Below are 18,347 nucleotides of genomic sequence, written 5' to 3' on the forward strand. Positions count from 1 at the left end.
AGCAAATGGGCTAATAAAAAAACTAGGCAACACATGCTACGTGTGCTCCCAGGCTGCATCCCCAGGCCGAGCCCAAATGTAATCAATGTGTCCCATAAAGCACATTTCCTTTTCTTCATCTGACATCAGGTGCACGATTCAATATACAGCAGATTTGATAGATGTAACACATTTTTGACTACTTTTTTAATTTATTGTATTCTTTGCACCTATACTGCCAAATGTTGTTATATATGGAACAATGATGCATCAAAGCATAAAGCATTCTGACATTTACCACTCTGGTTTTGTGACTGGCAGTTTTTTTTTTTTTGTTCAAGACAGTTTTACAGTGCTGAGTAATCCGAGAGTCAGACAGCCCTTGAACACATCACATATTCGACAGAGTGTCTTTTTGAAGTTTTTTGTCCACTGTGATTATCTTGTGTGGCACTGAGGCTGCTCATCCTGTTAGGCCCTCACAATGCTGTTTTGTTCAGTGACTGAGGGAAACATAATAGAATTACACGGTACAATGTGTGTGTGTGTGTGTGTGTGGGAGGGGGGGATTTGTCTGTCAAGAATAGCAAGCAAATTATGTGGATATGCTGTTATTACCAAGGGGCTGTATTTTTATCACACGCACTCCAGCGCCACTGAAAGCCCTTGACAAACCCTTTATTCTTCCGATTCCAGCAAAGACAAAGGCGAGGGAATCCTGTCACTTAGAGGTATTGAACGTGCTTGAAAGAAAATGAGGAGAAGGATCTTACTCACGCCCAACTCACCACCGTTTCCTGCCTCCCTCCCTGTTTGTCTTTCCCTCTCTTCTTCCTCTGCCTATCTCCCCCCGACAGCTGTCATTCTCTCCACACAATGGACCAGGAATACTATGAAGGGACAGACTACCTCTCCCCTGTTCCAGCTGATGGAGAGAGGATGGAAGAGTTTGAGTATGAGGTAGGAATCACACTCGACATGTCTGCTTACTAAAACCTGACAGATTTATTGGCTAATATTAGTATACTAATGTTAAGAACACTTGCCTGATAGCTTCTATCCTCTACTGCTAACGCTACCGTGTTCAAGTGTTCTTACAGTCTTACAGTAAGAAGTGTACTTACACATTTTCAAATGCCTTGTTTTGTGAGTACAGACCCTATGTGTACTACTGCAGAAGGTTGGTAACATTCCATGCACTATTAGTGGGGTAATTTACAAGATGTACCATTGCGCCAGTAGCTACTAAGCCATTCGGCTGATAGCCCTATCTTGACCAATGTTGACCATCGCTAAAAATGCTTCTGAGGGGGTATTTGGCTGGATGTGATGGTGGAAATACCCTAGGGTGCATTTTACTCCGAACCATCGCTTTAATAACCAAATTTATAGGACACAGTTTATACACTGTACTACTATCGCTTCGTTGGGGCTTTAAGGGATACTTATCAAAAAGACCTGTTGAGTACTCGCCCATAACAGTAGGGCTTGTCTGCTAACAACCAAGCGAAGTGCTAAAGCTCTTAACATTTTGCTCAAAGGTGCACCCATATGTACGCACATTCCCTCATAATTAAAGATGCTTAGCAACTGGTGGAAGGTCCCATCACTAATTGGCTCTCCAGGCAGATCCCAGGGGGGGTAATGGCTTGAAGAAGCATTTGCTTCGAGTGGCAATGATGACATGCCTCCAGGTTTTTTTGCTTTATTTCTACATGGCAGAAAGAGAAACTTGCAAACCTGTGTGACGTTACCTGTGATTGCTAATTGATTTCACAACTCTGGAAAACAGGTCGCAGGTGTGACTGAACTCAAGCAAACCCAATTAAAATGTAGTGTGTGAAAAGAAAAAAAAAAAGACAAAAACACTCCTTTGCTTCTCTTAGCTGGAATGTAAGTAACAGGAGCAGACACATGCAGATGGATTTGTACTGATGCACCGATTCAACTGTGACAGGAAGAGATAAACAGACTCTGTCTCCGGTCTCCACTTTCCTTCAATATTCTTTATTTCCGAGTCATTGAGGTGCGAGCGTATCGCCAGTGAGGGCTGCGACTGGTCTGATGTATGATGATTGCTCAACCCTCCCTCATCGTATTTGCTTCATTTGAATTTGTTCCGAATTCTTCCACTCACTGAGCTTGAGCTGTTTCTTCACATCCTTAAGAGATTTGTGCACCCGCTTGGATCCCAGTGTCAAATCGGAACAAATATAATATATTAAAGCCCCTCTTTATGCCTCATTGCTATTAACAAATCCTATTATTCTGTGTATGCTTTGTGGGCTCCACTGTTTTTTTTTTTTTTATTATTTTTTATTTCATGCTCCGAGAGTTAGATATCAAGCTAATGCGGCCCCGCCTACTGTATGTCAACTGAAAAAACCCTGTGATGGGGATGTAGGCAAAAGCTGAAAAGCCACTTTCAGAGTCAAACTGATCCCTTACTCCCCGCTGGAGGAGACAAAGGAGAATGAAGGAAAGACATTCTTTTGAATTACCTTTCGTTTGATGAAAACGCCACAGTGGGTAAGAGCTGTTTGCCATCACATCCCAGAGAAACTCAAATCGAATTCACCTTTCCAAGTCACCGGGACGTTGATATTTCTGCTTGGTGTATCAACATGTGAGAGTCTGCATGTGATAATACAGAATCCTTATCTTTCCTGTACTTAATAGATAAGTGGCCACAGGATACGCCACATACTGCTAGTCTCCATTCGATCTAAATACGGTATTCAGACATCAAACTGCCAGCCGCAGCAGGCAGCTGTTCAGTTAAACAGGTTTGTAACCTCCGTATGCAACCTGTCGAGCACCAAACAGCAGACGGACAGAGTCAGCAGATAGCTGGAGAACAGTGGAGCATTTAGCATTTAAGAGCCAGATAGTTGACCATTTTTTTTCTTTCATATTTTCTTTTTTTTTTACCATTTGCTGTATTGCTCACTATGGCAAAAAAATGAATGCAGGTTTATGTAGCCAGGTTACAGTTGGTCTTCTGTGGGAAGTATTTAAAATTTAATTGGAGTAAAAGATTAGAGAAAGCCAGTAAGTGCAGCTCGACTCGTGTGTGTACACATGAACAAAAAAATGGTTTAACTAGGTTTTTAAAGGGCGCCGACTGGGAGATATCGCAGTCCTATCTATGGAGCGGGATGAAAGGAAGAACCACATTTGCACCCAAAGTAATTAAATCCATCCGAGTCCGAGTCTGAAATGGGAAATGACAAACCTGTAAAGGCCGATTTCCACAGTCGACTACCTGTGAAAGTCGGTCTCAATTTAAGACTCACGCAAAAGAGAGCACGGAAACTAAGGCTGCTAGAGAAATCTCATTACTGACTGGTTTTACACTGACCAAGTTACTGCATTTGATGTAAATCATTCTCTGACCTCCTACCACATTGATTTATTTTCCCCTAGCAACTTTTAATTCTGTACTGTATATAGGGGCTGTATATAGGAGCATTGGATTCCACCGTTATGTTCTCCCTCCCCAACTCAGTCTCCCCCTCACCATCTCAAAAAACCTCTTTAAAGTAAGTCCTCTGGCTTCGCTTAACAAGCTATGCAAGATGAGTGGAATACAATACATTGTAGCTCCGGCTAATTTAATAGTTCACAATGTAGGAAAGGCAAGGGAGAATTTCTCTCCCCTAAAACTGAGCAAACCCTGGACTCCTATAATGTGGAGCCTATAATGTCCCCGTTCTCTCTGAAGGTTGGCTTGTTTGGATTAATGAAACACACAGGCCATGCCTTATAGCTAGAATTTCACGCAGAAACATTGTTCATTTCCGAGGATGCCTCTATGCGTATGCGGCCACAACACTGTGTTAGTAACCATTCCTTTGATTGGTTTCGGTGAGTTCTGAAGAAGTACTCCGTGCCCCCCTCCTCACATCTTGCCTGTGGTAGCCATCCACGCATTTGCGACTGCTTTTTCAATTACTGGTAATCAAAGGCGCGATTATTATGACAGCATCAAATGTGCTTTGATGGCGGGTGGCAATCTTTCCCCTAATGATGCCGTCGCAGTCCTTAATTTACCCTCAGCCCCTCGTCCACGTGCCACTCTCCTGCCTGGAAAATAAGGGGGAGAGATTGGTGAATGCACTTTTGATGGATCAGGACACAACCTCTTTTGACTGAAGCATCTGAGTGTGAGTGGGTGTTCTCTCTACACAATGCTGTCTTAAAAGCAGGAAAGCAAAAGAACATCTGGTAAAGAAGTCTTATGCGTGCTGCACATTTTAAACAGGAACGTAAGCAGCGGCGATGTTCCATCCAACATGCGGTAATTGTAGCAATTTATTTCCTCTGATTATGTAGCCACAGGTCTCCTGCACTATATCTGGCTATTAATTAGCCAGAAGTAACTTTAGGCTTGTTCCACAGAGCCACATAGAGATGATGTAGTACCTGACTCACACCTCTGCTTTGCCTCAGTCTCGGCAATTAATTTGCGTGGTTTATTTTTAGACAGATGTCTCCGAGACATTGCTAGTGATTTCAATATTTTCACCCGCATACATCCCACAACTCCTTACATCATATTAGCATGCTCAGTGTGCACTGTCTCCGCTCCCGCTAACTCCTTGACTGCTTTGTTGCATCAGATGTGCCAATTTAATTACATCTCCAACAACAAACAAAAGTTAATACCGTTAATATTTTTAATGTTGCCAAAGGGCTTTGTTCAGTTAGTCGGCACCAAAGCCTCTTACCTTTTTCCCACATTGTATCCTTATCAGCCGGGATTTGAAGTTGTCACTGTCGCTTCTGAGACAGTCAATTAAAGATCTGAGCTCTCCATCGGGTGGAGGCTGTCGGGAAAGATAAAACAACGCGGTTCTGATGATGTCGTTTTTCTCAAGCTCTTTTTCTCCGTGAATGTGTGCGCTCTGCCGAACACACTTTGTGTGTTAGCATAGAAATCTAACGGGGATGGAGGAATTCGTTTTTGTGTATAAAGTGTTCATGGGGGTGTGTGTGTATTCTAGCAGCAACAGCAGCAGCAGCAACAGCAGCTCCCTGGTCCAAAAACACCTCAGTGATTTGTCAATGTGTGAGAAAAGTCGAGGTGGTGGAAGTGTAGAATGAAACGAGTGACCAGGGAGGAGGAGGAAATGGGAATTGAGCCCAAAGACGTGTTTGTGTGTGTATGTGAGAGAGGAATTGGGGGGAGGGGGGTTATACAGCTTAGGAGTGGTAGCCAGAGGCAGCAGGTGGCAGCTCTCTGGCAGAGGTATTGGCCTTTTTCCCCATCTTCCCCACATCTCACCATGGTCAGACCCCTCCCCTCACCCCATCCCCAAAGCCCTGCCACATCTGACACATGTAACCAGCCAACCCACACTTGTCACAGAGGAAATTAATCTCTCTGTTTCTGTGCGAGTCCCCTCTGAGCCCCACCGGAGCCTTCACGGCCACCTCCATCCTGCTCTCCACTCAACCACCTCACTCCTGCTGCCGCGTGCTGGTGTGTTTCTGCTCTAATGAAGACTTTGGGAGGAGAGGCCATTTCACACTTGATTCCCTCCAACACCCTTGATATGTTCCAGCATTAAGAGATGGAGCACAAGCTTGTGCTGTTTTGGGGTTTGGCTGCACCACCGTTATGGAAAATGCAAGAGTGCAAAGTGGTTTATGTACATCAACTTGTCTTACAAGCTTGGGGGAGAAATCCATTGGAAGTTGTATTTGGTTCCATTTTGGAAGCTACTTGAGATATATGCAGGGAGACTGCGCCACTCACTCAAGTTCCAGCTGTAGTTAATCAAATCTCACTCTCTTTAATCTCACTCTCTCATTTGTGTTTATGAACTTAAATGAGGAATTCATGTCGAAGCCAGGGTACGTCGCTGTGTTCCAGGGGGCTCGTGGGAAATTTGACAACTGCTGATTTGTAAGTCAATAGCTTGTTGATCTCTACCCAAGGGGAGACTGAGGAATACTTGTGCTGCAGCAAATATGTATATCCCGTAGCATTAGCATAATTATAGTTTATTTATAGTCTAATATTCCACAACTTGGCAAAGGCTTGAAAGAAAAAACACTTGAGGTCCTCTGGCATTTATCAAAGCCCCCACCGATCAAACTCTGCGAGCTGAGAATGTCTTTCATGATCAAACACTTTTCAGACTGGAGAACCTCAGACGGGAGTTGCAAATCCAGACTCAATGAGCGTCTCGAAAAACAAGTCAGATTTGGTGCCGAAACTTCCATCCATCATCTACCGCTTATCCTGTATTCAGGGTGGCGGGGGGGCTAGGGTCGACCCCAGCTGTCATTGGGCGAAGGCAGGGTTCACCCTGGACAGGACGCCAGTCTATCACAGGGCCGACATGTAGAGACAGACAGGTAACCAGTCTATCACAGGGCTGACATGTAGAGACAGACAGGTAACCAGTCTACCACAGGGCTGACATGTAGAGACAGACAGGTAACCAGTCTATCACAGGGCTGACATGTAGAGACAGACAGGTAACCAGTCTATTACAGGGCTGACATGTAGAGACAGACAGGTAACCAGTCTACCACAGGGCCAACATGTAGAGACAGACAGGTAACCAGTCTATCACAGGGCCAACATGTAGAGACAGACAGGTAACCAGTCTATCACAGGGCCAACATGTAGAGACAGACAGGTAACCAGTCTATCACAGGGCCAACATGTAGAGACAGACAGGTAACCAGTCTATCACAGGGCCGACATGTAGAGACAGACAGGTAACCAGTCTATCACAGGGCTGACATGTAGAGGCAGACAGGTAACCAGTCTATCACAGGGCCAACATGTAGAGACAGACAGGTAACCAGTCTATCACAGGGCCAACATGTAGAGACAGACAGGTAACCGGTCTATCACAGGGCCAACATGTAGAGACAGACAGGTAACCAGTCTATCACAGGGCCAACATGTAGAGACAGACAGGTAACCAGTCTATCACAGGGCCGACATGTAGAGACAGACAGGTAACCAGTCTATCACAGGGCCAACATGTAGAGACAGACAGGTAACCAGTCTATCACAGGGCTGACATGTAGAGACAGACAGGTAACCAGTCTATCACAGGGCCGACATGTAGAGACAGACAGGTAACCAGTCTATCACAGGGCCGACATGTAGAGACAGACAGGTAACCAGTCTATCACAGGGCCAACATGTAGAGACAGACAGGTAACCAGTCTATCACAGGGCTGACATGTAGAGACAGACAGGTAACCAGTCTATCACAGGGCCGACATGTAGAGACAGACAGGTAACCAGTCTATCACAGGGCCGACATGTAGAGACAGACAGGTAACCAGTCTATCACAGGGCCAACATGTAGAGACAGACAGGTAACCAGTCTATCACAGGGCCAACATGTAGAGACAGACAGGTAACCAGTCTATCACAGGGCCAACATGTAGAGACAGACAGGTAACCAGTCTATCACAGGGCCGACATGTAGAGACAGACAGGTAACCAGTCTATCACAGGGCCAACATGTAGAGACAGACAACCATTCACTGAATCAAACTTGAACATTGTTATTTGATCTTCGGCGGAGCAGAAACTTTGTCTTTGTTGAGCCATTGTTGTGTATCAAGTGCATTTAAGTGTCCTGGTAAGTGTACCTCAGATCAGTTTCTGTTTCTTCGTTAAGGATTACAGAGGTCCTCTATGTCGGTAACTATGATACCAGCACAAGGTTGGTGAAGTAGCTGCTCTATGGTGTTCAGGAAATTGACAATTTCATAATCTCATGAGGAAGATTGTGTGTTGGGATCAAAACAGACATTCATGCCCCCTCCAATGAATCACATCCCCATCAGCTTCATCTGTACTATTTTTAGTGCTAATTAGCTCATTTCCGCTTATTCACAAGCTTAACTAAGAGGTGGAACACATACTTCTACCTGGTAAACATCAGCGTATTAGCATGCAGACCTAAGGGTTGTGCATGCCTGTGGGCTCTTAAGTCTTGTTTTTACATGTATTTTCCCTCTTATCTACACAGGAAGTAGAATTGTGTCGACTCAACAGCCAAGAGAAGTTGGGGTTGACTCTGTGCTACAGGACCGATGAAGAGGACGATGTGGCCATTTATGTCAGTGAGGTGAGTAATTGGCTCGAATAACTTATGTTGAATGGGTTAATTCCTTTATATAAGACTTTCTAACTTGGTTTGGTGTGAGATAACACTAACTTTTAATACTTGCATGTTTTCATTCGATAACTCTGCACAGAATGGTCTTTCTTTTTATCTTTCCCTCGCTCTGCTTTGCTCCTGGAAATACTGTGAAAAAACATGCAACATAAATGGATCCACCTCCTGCCAGCTTTTGTTTTTCCACCACAGTGAGGATTGCTAGCTGTTTGAAACATTTCAATATCAATACTCTCGGGGCAAAAGGTATATGCATATTCTGCAGACCTCTTTAGATTTCAGCTCTTTGAAGTCTCACATTTACACATCGTACACTGTTGGAGAAACCGACAATTATCATTGCGAGATCAGAGTGCCTCAGTAAAATGCCTAAATAACTGCTACATTTCCAAGACTCAGTTGTGATACTTTATATTCATTTTCCAATGTATGATTTACATTAGTATGCATGTGAGCAGAGCAGGTTCCCCCATTGGTTACAGCAATTAAAGTTGAACTCGTTCATCAACCGCAAATGACATTATTGGACAGTTTGGCAATGTTCTAACTGCATGACACTGTCGGTTGCCAATATGAAATGACTGCCAAACAGCCAAAAACAAACGTGTTCAGGTCTGAGTCATTGTTGTTGTGAAACTCATATTAGCGACAATAGTCATAACATCAATTAATCTCCCACTTGTTGGAGGCGTAGAAAATACTGTATTCCTTTCTGCTCAACTTTCTTCTCTCTCTTCTGTTTGAAGTTGAGTCGGACTCTGCAAGGTGTTCGCTCCTGTGAGCCGAGCAGAATATAAATCACTGTGGTCTGTGGCTCCTGGCAGCATCCCTTAAGCGTTCGTTTCTGCAAAAAAAAAAAAAAGATGTGCTAAGACGTGTGTACTGCATTTAGATGAGGTGGCTGAATGTCATGTATACAGGATGTGTTGGAGAAGGTGTTACTCTGATCTTGCATAAGTAGTGAGGACGCATCAACCTGAGGAACAATGCAAGGTCGTTTTACGACCAGCTTAATTTCACCAACATGGTCGCACTTGATGAATGGCCTCCTTGTATTTTAGTCGTTATTGGGTTTATTTCCCTTTGTTTCCATTGTATCTCGCAGCACAGTGGTTAAATAATTCACAACAACGAGAGTATGAACTGCAGTCTATCCCAGCATGCATAGGGCAAAAAGGCAGAGTTATAGTGAGGTCGACAAACAAAACCATTCACACTGATGGAGAATTCAGACCTTTCAGTCAATCCTTAGCTTCTTTGCTTTTAGTTTTCCCTTCAGATAATTTTTTCCCTTCATTTTCTCCACACAGTTCAAAAGAGTCAGGAAACAGGAACAGAAAGGACCAAGACTTTCTTGCCGTGTAGCAAAAATGTAACCACAGCCGTTACGCCGCTCGCAATGATATCTTCAGCCGTTACTAGATTCCGATATTTCAGTTTCCCGTTGTGGATCACTCAGGGTTTTGATCACTCACTGCTTTCCCCTCATGACAGAAAGATTACATTAAATTTCCTCCAGTCCCTCCTCTCCTGTCTAGTGACCTCCCTCCCAGTTTAACGAGTGTCCGTCTGTGTAGGGGAGGACTATCATGAAGACGGAGTACTGCAGCGCCTCGCCATCTCCAAGAGTCCTGCCTGTTAGGAGAGAGTGAAACGAATGGCCCCAGACGCCGATTGATTGGCCGATGAAAGAGTGTCCTGCTCCCGTGTCCACTGGCATTAGTTACAGGAGGAGCAGAGGGTTACGGGCTGTAAATACTAAATGCAGAGGCTCGTACTGACAGAATAGAACACCTGAGATGGGTACAAGTGAGGACTTAAATGATAAAGGGTTAAGGCAGCTGAAGGGAAGCCGTCTAAGGTCTTTCCATGTCAGCACACCTATTGTGCACCTGCTTACATTATTATTAATAACAGTCTAGACATGTCTGGCTGGGTGATAACTTCATAATGAGCTAAACCATTTTCTTTGCAGGCACTCCTTCATTCTCTTGACCGAATATTAGTCATTAGACAATAATTGGTTTAGAGGTATATTATGTTACCTTCACAGATCAGTCCCAACAGCATCGCTGCCAGAGACGGACGCATCCGAGAGGGCGATCGCATTTTACAGGTACAGTGGGACGCACTCTCTCCCCGGCCGCCTCTACACCAGCTCTCATTAGGTTCAACAAAAAAGAACCTGCTTTTATTTTGTCACACTCAACCAATGTCTCCCAGCACGAGCACCCATTCATTTTTAATGGCAGCACATTAAAGGGGGAACTGGCCCCCGCTGTGACTGTTAGAGGGGGAGAACTGCCCCCCTGGCTGTTTTAGTTACCGACTCAGCACCAACAGGGGTTTTTAAGAGTTCTGGTTGAGGATGCCGCTCACTGCCTCCCGTGGGACAGCTGAGAGGCTATGACTGTTATTAGCCCCCAGCTTCATCTTCAGGCCTGAGATCCAGAGGAATTCTGCTCCCAACAAGCAGTTGGGTTGAGCACAATACAGTGTTGTCTCTGTGGGTTAGGGGGGTAATTATTGTTTTTGTTGAGACAAGTAATAGCCTCTAATTGTAATGTCAAGCATATTATCACCTTATTAAATTGTTATGGCAAACAATAACCTATTTATACATCCACTTGGCAACATTGGTATTTACTTGGAGCTGTGTGTTCATCCACCTGATGAATCTTTTAAGCTATGTTTTGTCAGCACCACCTCCTGAGGGAAATGCTAGTTGCTAGCTGTGTTCACCACCTCATAGCACTCTTCACTAACTTTCCTGCTAATCGGAGCAGTTTTCACTGAAAACAGATGCCTGCTGCTGTGAGAAAAATGGTGATAATAAATAGTGATGAGTTAAAAGATGCTCAGTAGAGCTGGTTTGCATCTTAATTTCAGAATACACACAATTTGATCCATTGTTAATATGAAAAATATTAATAAGTGTTGCCTTAGCTGCAGATTAGAAGTTAAAATTAATTTCTGTTACCACAAATAGGCATTGTGAACTATTCTAACACTGTTTTTTGATGCATGGGGCGGATGCAAAAGCACTGTTTAATGTGTTGTGTAAGTGATTTGAACCAGGAGAGGGTGTGTGTGTGTGTGTGTGTGTGTGTGTGTGTGTGTGTGTGTGTGTGTGTGTGTGTGTGTGTGTGTGTGTGTGTGTGTGTGTGTGTGTGTGTGTGTGTGTGTGTGTGTATGAGGCAGACCAGTACTCCGCCACTATTATCCACCAGTGACAGGGCCATTACTCTGCCTGCAAAAAGATGGACGCCCCCTGTCAGTGGGCAGTTAATTGTACGGTGAGATGCATGATAGCCTGGTGAGCACAACAGCTCCGTCGGCCCACGGCCACCGTCCCATTCATAATCCTGCTTCTTATTAGAGAGCATCACTGAGTGTTTACAATTTCCCTGGGAAAAAAGGCATCATTGTGCAGCGCCACTTTTATTGTGGTCCTTTATTTAAGGCCTTTTGTTTTGGACAGAATGAAGTTGGCCGTGTGTGTGTGTGTGTGTGTGTGTGTGTGTGTGTTTGTGTTGTTGCCTCTGACTTAATAGTTAGTGTTCTAATCATGTTTGTATGTCAACTTCAGATTAATGGCCAAGATGTCCAAGACAGAGAGGAAGCGATGGCTGCACTCTCCAGTGACGAGAGTAGGAACATCATACTGCTGGTTGCCAGACCTGAGATGCAGGTGAGGAGATTACCACACTGACATTCTGCAACTTTCTAGCCAATGACCGGGACTTCTACTGCCGGTCCAACGTGACTAAAGGACGCACATAATCCACAGATTACAGCCCTGCATGTTTTATTGTATGTGTCTCGGAGTAAACCCCAGCAGTGGCAGCCAACCCTCGCCACCGCCCACAGCCGCCACTAGTGGAAGCCACCAGCGAGACACCTCATCATGTTTTATTTTTATGTAGCGCCACTGTAATTGACTTCCAACCGTAAGCCATAAAAGCTAATGGCATGCTAATGTGGAGTGAGTTCAGGCCCACGGCCGATGGCGAATACGTGAAGGGACTCTGCCGCAGTGCAGATGAGCCAGGAGCAATGGTAGAATCTTTGTAATTAAATGTGTCTCTCTGTAGTAAATCTGCAGTCTTCAGATATGGATTCCATTTGGCTCCCATCGGGCAGACAAACAGATGATGGATGGTGTGAGCAAATGGGTCAAGGGTGGCAGTCGTATGTCCATTAAATTGTATTGGCTTGATTCGGGGATCAGAATACATGTTTTAAAGATGAGGGGTGGTTTGTTGGTTAAGAAATAGGTATCAGCATACACCACACCACATGATATTCATGCTTGTGGTTTCTTATTTCAAAACCACGCATGCTGTTTTTTTCCCCCTGAAAATCCCATTTGGGCACCCATTTGGAACAACCCATCTACTGTGTTTGTTTTGAGACACCATGTCGCCACAAGCTTTAGGCCTTGACAAATAACGCAAGCCACTTTTTCCCTCTCTCTCTCTCTCTCTCTCTCTCCATATGCTTTCCTTCTTCATTCACCGTTAGCTGGAGGAGGCCTGGCTGGATGATGAGCACAGTGAGTTCCTGGAGCAGCTGAAGATGGAAATGTTAGAAGAGCAGCAGAGAGAGGAGATGGAATTGGCTGCCTTGCAGGAGGAGCAGGAGAATGAGCAGGTCAGACGGGAGCAAAACATAGAAATGCTTTGTTATCCTGGTTAAAGAAACCCTGGAATGCCTGTTTCTTTTGTATGTGCTGAGCGCAATAAGAATAAAAGCTACTAGAAACGATTGAGTTAGAACACAATAGATGAAAGGTAACCACTGTGTTATGAACAGTTTACCATCAGACCAACCAATAATTGCTTTGCCTGTATTTGTTCATTATTCACAATCAATGTTAACCTTCTACATGAAATGGTGTAGCTGGTGGCAGAAATGGAATCAATCTCGTCCATGACTTTCTTGCAGAACAGTGAAAACAAGTTTTGAATTGATTATTACTGAAGCTCCAGAGCCCAAAACCTGGTATTTCGGAACAGCCCTAAAAAAATAATGATAGTGAATATTTATGGACGGGGACCACTGAACCATTTAAATTCCAAATATTAGTAATCAAAATGTAAAATTCTGTTTTGATCGGAGAGTTGGATGCTACAAAAGTCCATATGAAGGGAACTTCAAAGACATGACAGAGGGGAAACAATCCCTGAAGTAAAAGAGCTGTATCACAGAGTTACACACAGCAGCATGTGTAATCCTTCAGGAGAACGCAGAATAACTCTGCTGTAGTTCTGGTGACTTTTTGTTGTTTCCTGTCCTCATTCCATAAAAAGGAAGGTAAAACAGGAAACTATGATGACTATAATCACCATCAAATAAAACACTAGAGTACCATTCAAAGTTCATTACCATGTATGATGACGTTTGTAAATATTGAATCACTTAAAAAAGATTTGCATGCATACTTCAAATTAGATGGAAAAACATCAAAACAGGATAACATGCACATTACAAGTTTCCAGTAAGTGCCTGTCCATCAAATAAAGGCAAAAAAAGGTGTCCTATGAAAAGAAAGTAGTGTATTATAATTCTACATGTGTTGAATTGACATTTCTCACCCGAACAAAGTCTCCTTTTTTAATATGGTCTTGTCATCTTATTATTTGCAGCGATCAGAAGATGACAAACCCACCTGCTCCACACTCCCCCATCATAAAGACAGCATACTGAGTATAAAGGACAGGATGGAGAGCTCGGAGCAGAATGTCCTCGCACACATCCAGAGACGTTTGTCCCAGTGCCTGAGAGACAATCTGGACACGCACTGTATCACCGGCTCCACGCGGCTGGAGGACAAAGAGGACGAGGACGACGCCGAGGCGGAGGGCGACCGTTTCCAGCAGCTTTTGGAGCTGAAGTGTCAGATACGTAACAGCGGCGAGTACGACCTGTTCTACAGCCGCCGCAGCACCATCGAGTGCAGCATCGGGGAGCAGGGCGGCATGCAGCATGAGCTCCGCATGCTCAACGAGGAGCTGCGCAGCATCGAACTGGAATGTAAGAACATCATGCAGGCCCATAACCTTCGTAAGGGGCAGCAGTCGCCCTCCACGGGCCACTCTGCACCCACAACCAAAAACCAAAGCCTCCACCGCGGTGACCCCACAAGGGGTAAGCTTACTGACATTAATGAGAGGTTGGACAAATCGGACAAGGACAGCTCCAGTGCCTATAACACGGCGGAAAGTTCACGGAGCACCCCTCTGGCTATGGACCGCTCCCCGGAACACTCACTCCAGAGAATGGTTAGCCTCACCAACCAGAGGAACCTCTGTAGCGGCCTTGCCACTGGCCCTTCTCTTAGCCCAAGCCCCATCCCAGCATGCCGTGCTCCAGTCCCAGGGAAAAGTTGCAGCCCTGACCATCCTTCCGAGGGGGACCAGATAACTCAGGCTGAGGACAGCAGGGGGGAATTAAGGCCACTTGCTTCCCAGATCCCTTACTTTTCTCCATCCCACAGTTCCCAGCAGAGGCAGGTAAATATCCCAGCACATGCCCGCCACTACCAGAGCTATATGCAGCTAATCCAGCAGCGTTCAGCTGTGGAGTACGCCCAGAGCCAGCTCAGTCTGCTCAGTGTCTGCAAAGAGCCCCAGAGGCCCATTAATGAGCCCAAGATGGAGTGGAAGGTCAAGATCCGCAGCGACGGCACACGCTACATCACCAAGAGGCCTGTGAGAGACAAGATCCTCAGGGAGCGAGCCCTAAAGATTAAAGAAGAGCGTAGCGGGGGAATGACCACGGATGATGATGCAATGAGTGAAATGAAGATGGGGAAGTACTGGAGTAAAGAGGAGCGAAAGCAGCACCTGGTCAGAGCAAAGGAACAGAGGAAGAGACGAGAGTTCATGCAGCGTAGCCGGCTGGAAAGCTTAAAGGAGAACCCTCAGAGCAGCAGCGAGGGTCGCAAGGAAGTCAGCATTATAGAGCTCAGCCAGAAGAAGATGATGAGGAAACGCAACAAAAAGATCCTGGACAACTGGATGACCATCCAGGAGCTGATGACTCATGGTACTAAGGCCCCCGAGGGAGCCAAGGTGCACAACGCCTTCCTATCAGTCACTACTGTATAAAACACACACACATTCTACCCCAATGAGGTATAATATACTTGCCTCGTTCAATGTGGCGTTTTTATGAGGACAATAGGAATATTTTTCACACTTTGTAACCCAAAAAGCATTTTGTAAAGAATTTATCAGTCATAGCATTTTCTTCATGTTTTTCAGCATTTTTTTTTTTTCACATCACTCTTCGGGGAAAACATTTTTCTATGAAATTATGACTATATAATTATTTTATAACTTCAACTTTTGTCTTTTTTCAATTATATTTTCATATTTATGTTGTAACCATACAGGTTTTATGAGCATCTTCAGCAAAGTGTTTTTTTTTTATGTAATGTGTACTCTCGCCAATTGCAACAGATAATGATTTGGTGTGTTCTCCTGCCTTTCATGTTTTAATGCTCCTTTCATTAACACACCTACTTATCCTTTGAAGCAGAAATCAATATTGAACGGTATTTGATATACTGTTTCAGACTATTGGTGCTTAGACATGGACTGGAAGTCCAACTACAATTGTATTCATACAGATATGAGATCATTATGACAACTTAAGTATGTTTTTATAAAGTAATTAAAATAAGACATACACATTCCAGCTTTAAAAGGGACAAATAGTTTACATTCTACTTATAGTACTGTAGGATTTACTCCTGGGAAAAGGTTGAGCATAACTCTGGCAAAATGTGTTTAACCCCTAAAATGTAATACATTTTAAATAAATCCAATGATCTGAAAGGGAAAACTGCCACAAACGTTTAAGTTTTTGATGACTGAATATTGTAAATTATCAATATGAGCAAAGATTTCTGGCCAACATCTCAAATAAATGTTGCTAATATCTTTTTTTTATTATCAACAATTTTGTAACACCGTATTTTTAAAGTTCAATATCTAAAACTCTTCATAAGTTGTTTCTGTAATTTGTGAATTTGAGACACTTTTTTTCTTCTCCAAAGCTACAAACAAGAAAACAAGACAGGTCATGTAAAGATAATTTGTGACACAGGATTAATGTACTATATATGTATATATAGATATATCTATATATACCAGGAACACATGTCCAAAGTCTAACATTATGACTTGCCAGTACTGCAACTTTAAGGTTTTTGGGTTTCAGCTTTGGCCAAAAATGATTTGGTATTGAATTTTATTTTTGCTTAATATTGTCAGGTTTTTTTTCTACAAATTCAACACAAACCGATGGACCTGCTCATAGCTTGTACAAGACCGTATTTTTACACCCACATACACCTCTACTCAGCATAGCCTTAACAGCAAAAACTGAATTGATGTTATGTTTGTGTGGCAAACTGATTTCATACAGACTTTACAACTTTCTCTGGATATCTCTGTACAACAGGGAGGTATTATTCAGCCTTATTCATACATTGTATACTTTTAGTTTTTTAGTAACTGGAAACTATCATAGATATCATATAGTTGTTACTGAATTATGTTCACATTAACATGTCATGATGATGATGATGATGATGATGATGGTGCCACTGAGCAGGACTCAGAACACAGCATATAAGATCATTGAAAAACTAAACTGGTGAAATGAATCGGTTTCCATTTATCAACAGACTTTATAGTCCAGTTACATGTACAGTATATTCATTCTAAATGCCCCATTTTTAACTGAAATATTGTACATTTTAAATTTTAAACCAACCCCTGTATTTGTTTAGTCAATGTCAATGGTCTAATTTCAAGTAATGCGTAGTTGGCACATTTGTAGCTGGGTAAAATGTGTGATAATGGTGATCTTGGCAAAAGAAATGATAATAAATTATTGTTTTTTGGTATAACATGGCACGGGATAATTTGTTTTTACATTAAAGGAATGTAAGGAAGAACCCAAATAATGTACATGTGCTAATCTACAGTTGGAACCAGGTGTTTGAACTGTGTAGAAAAGCACTCAGCTGGTGAATGACGACCTTGAACACACTTGCATGACACTTAAATCAGCAGCTTTCCAGCCCACTCGACTTTGGAAGTAAATCATTTTCCTTACTGGTCTTACAAATTAGTTTAAAATGTGACTTTCCTGTGAAGTGGTTGGTGTGAACAGTGTGAAAGTGAGCAACAGCAACAACGTGGCCTGTTCTAGTCTTCTCCTCTTGGGTGATGATGCCGAGGTGTGTGGTTTTAGGAAGTAGTGTCATATCAGAAAGAGTAACGTCCTCAAGTTACTCTGGGGTGAAGACCACTCCGGTGAACTGAAACCACATTACTTGTTCACTGAACACACAATCACCTCAGAGTGACTTTTCTTCCCTTCCCTCTGTGTATACGTTAAGTGATTAAGCAGAAGGGGATTTCAATTAAAATCACCTTCCACTTGGATGGCTCTGTGTTCATTAAAACGTACCCACCACTTAATCATTGCTATGGCCTTGTCATATGCAGGGGAGAGCTGCTGGGACACTTTGGTCCCTGTATTATCTTAAGTTGTCTGTGCGCTCCAGCAGAAATTGAGTGAGTTTCACGGATACACCACCGCCTGAAGGCTGTTCTGTACGACGGGCTTTCCATTTAACGGAAAACTTGGTTCCATTTGTATTTGACCAGTTTCTTAAAATGGAACAAGCCTTCCTGATATGCTTTTGAATAGAACTTGTTCCTTGTTACCCATAGGCGTTGTCTTTATTGCCAAGCATTTATTTTCACTGATTGGTTTCCTTACTATGTCAGTCTTTTAATATTTTCCAAACAGGAAACAACTCTTTACAAGTAAAAAAGAAAAAAAATGTCTTACTATGAAGCTGACGTACTCTTCCTCATTTACATATATTGTTTTATAAGGTATCACATTGAGTCTGATCCTAAGGTTGCACCATGTCAATGCCTTCCATTTGCATTCAATTCTGTGGCACTTAAAAGCATCCCCATTTATGCAGAGACTAACGTCCAAGTTGGTATTGAGAAGTAGACTCCTGTAATCCCCTGGGCCCGTTCGCTCTCCCCTCTTTTTGTTAATCCTCTCAGTCTGTATAGACTGCCACTATTTAAATGTCACAGAAGGAAAAGAAGTGAGTTGTACTAACCAACGCCAGGACTAGCCCAAGTGCTAGCTGACTAATTAAGG

At 43.4% G+C, this 18,347-nt stretch overlaps 1 protein-coding gene across 2 annotated transcripts in view; it reads left to right on the forward strand.

The window, feature by feature from the left end:
- The window catches only part of LOC311018703 (PDZ domain-containing RING finger protein 4), a 108,274-nt gene extending 90,895 nt beyond the window's left edge, over positions 1-17,379 (forward strand). The window contains exons 4-9 of one of the 2 annotated variants that reach the window (XM_084017743.1): positions 837-939; positions 7,992-8,090; positions 10,195-10,257; positions 11,731-11,832; positions 12,666-12,794; positions 13,790-17,379. In XM_084017743.1, the coding sequence (XP_083873869.1) occupies positions 837-939; positions 7,992-8,090; positions 10,195-10,257; positions 11,731-11,832; positions 12,666-12,794; positions 13,790-15,253 (1,960 nt within the window). In that variant the 3' untranslated portion in view covers positions 15,254-17,379. The remainder of the gene's footprint in view (positions 1-836; positions 940-7,991; positions 8,091-10,194; positions 10,258-11,730; positions 11,833-12,665; positions 12,795-13,789) is intronic. The other variant, XM_084017744.1, reaches the window with a different exon arrangement.
- Positions 17,380-18,347: the final 968 nt, after the last annotated feature.

Source organism: Eutrigla gurnardus (assembly GCF_963514095.1).
Source record: "Eutrigla gurnardus genome assembly, chromosome: 9".
In the NCBI taxonomy this organism is placed as follows: domain Eukaryota; kingdom Metazoa; phylum Chordata; class Actinopteri; order Perciformes; family Triglidae; genus Eutrigla; species Eutrigla gurnardus.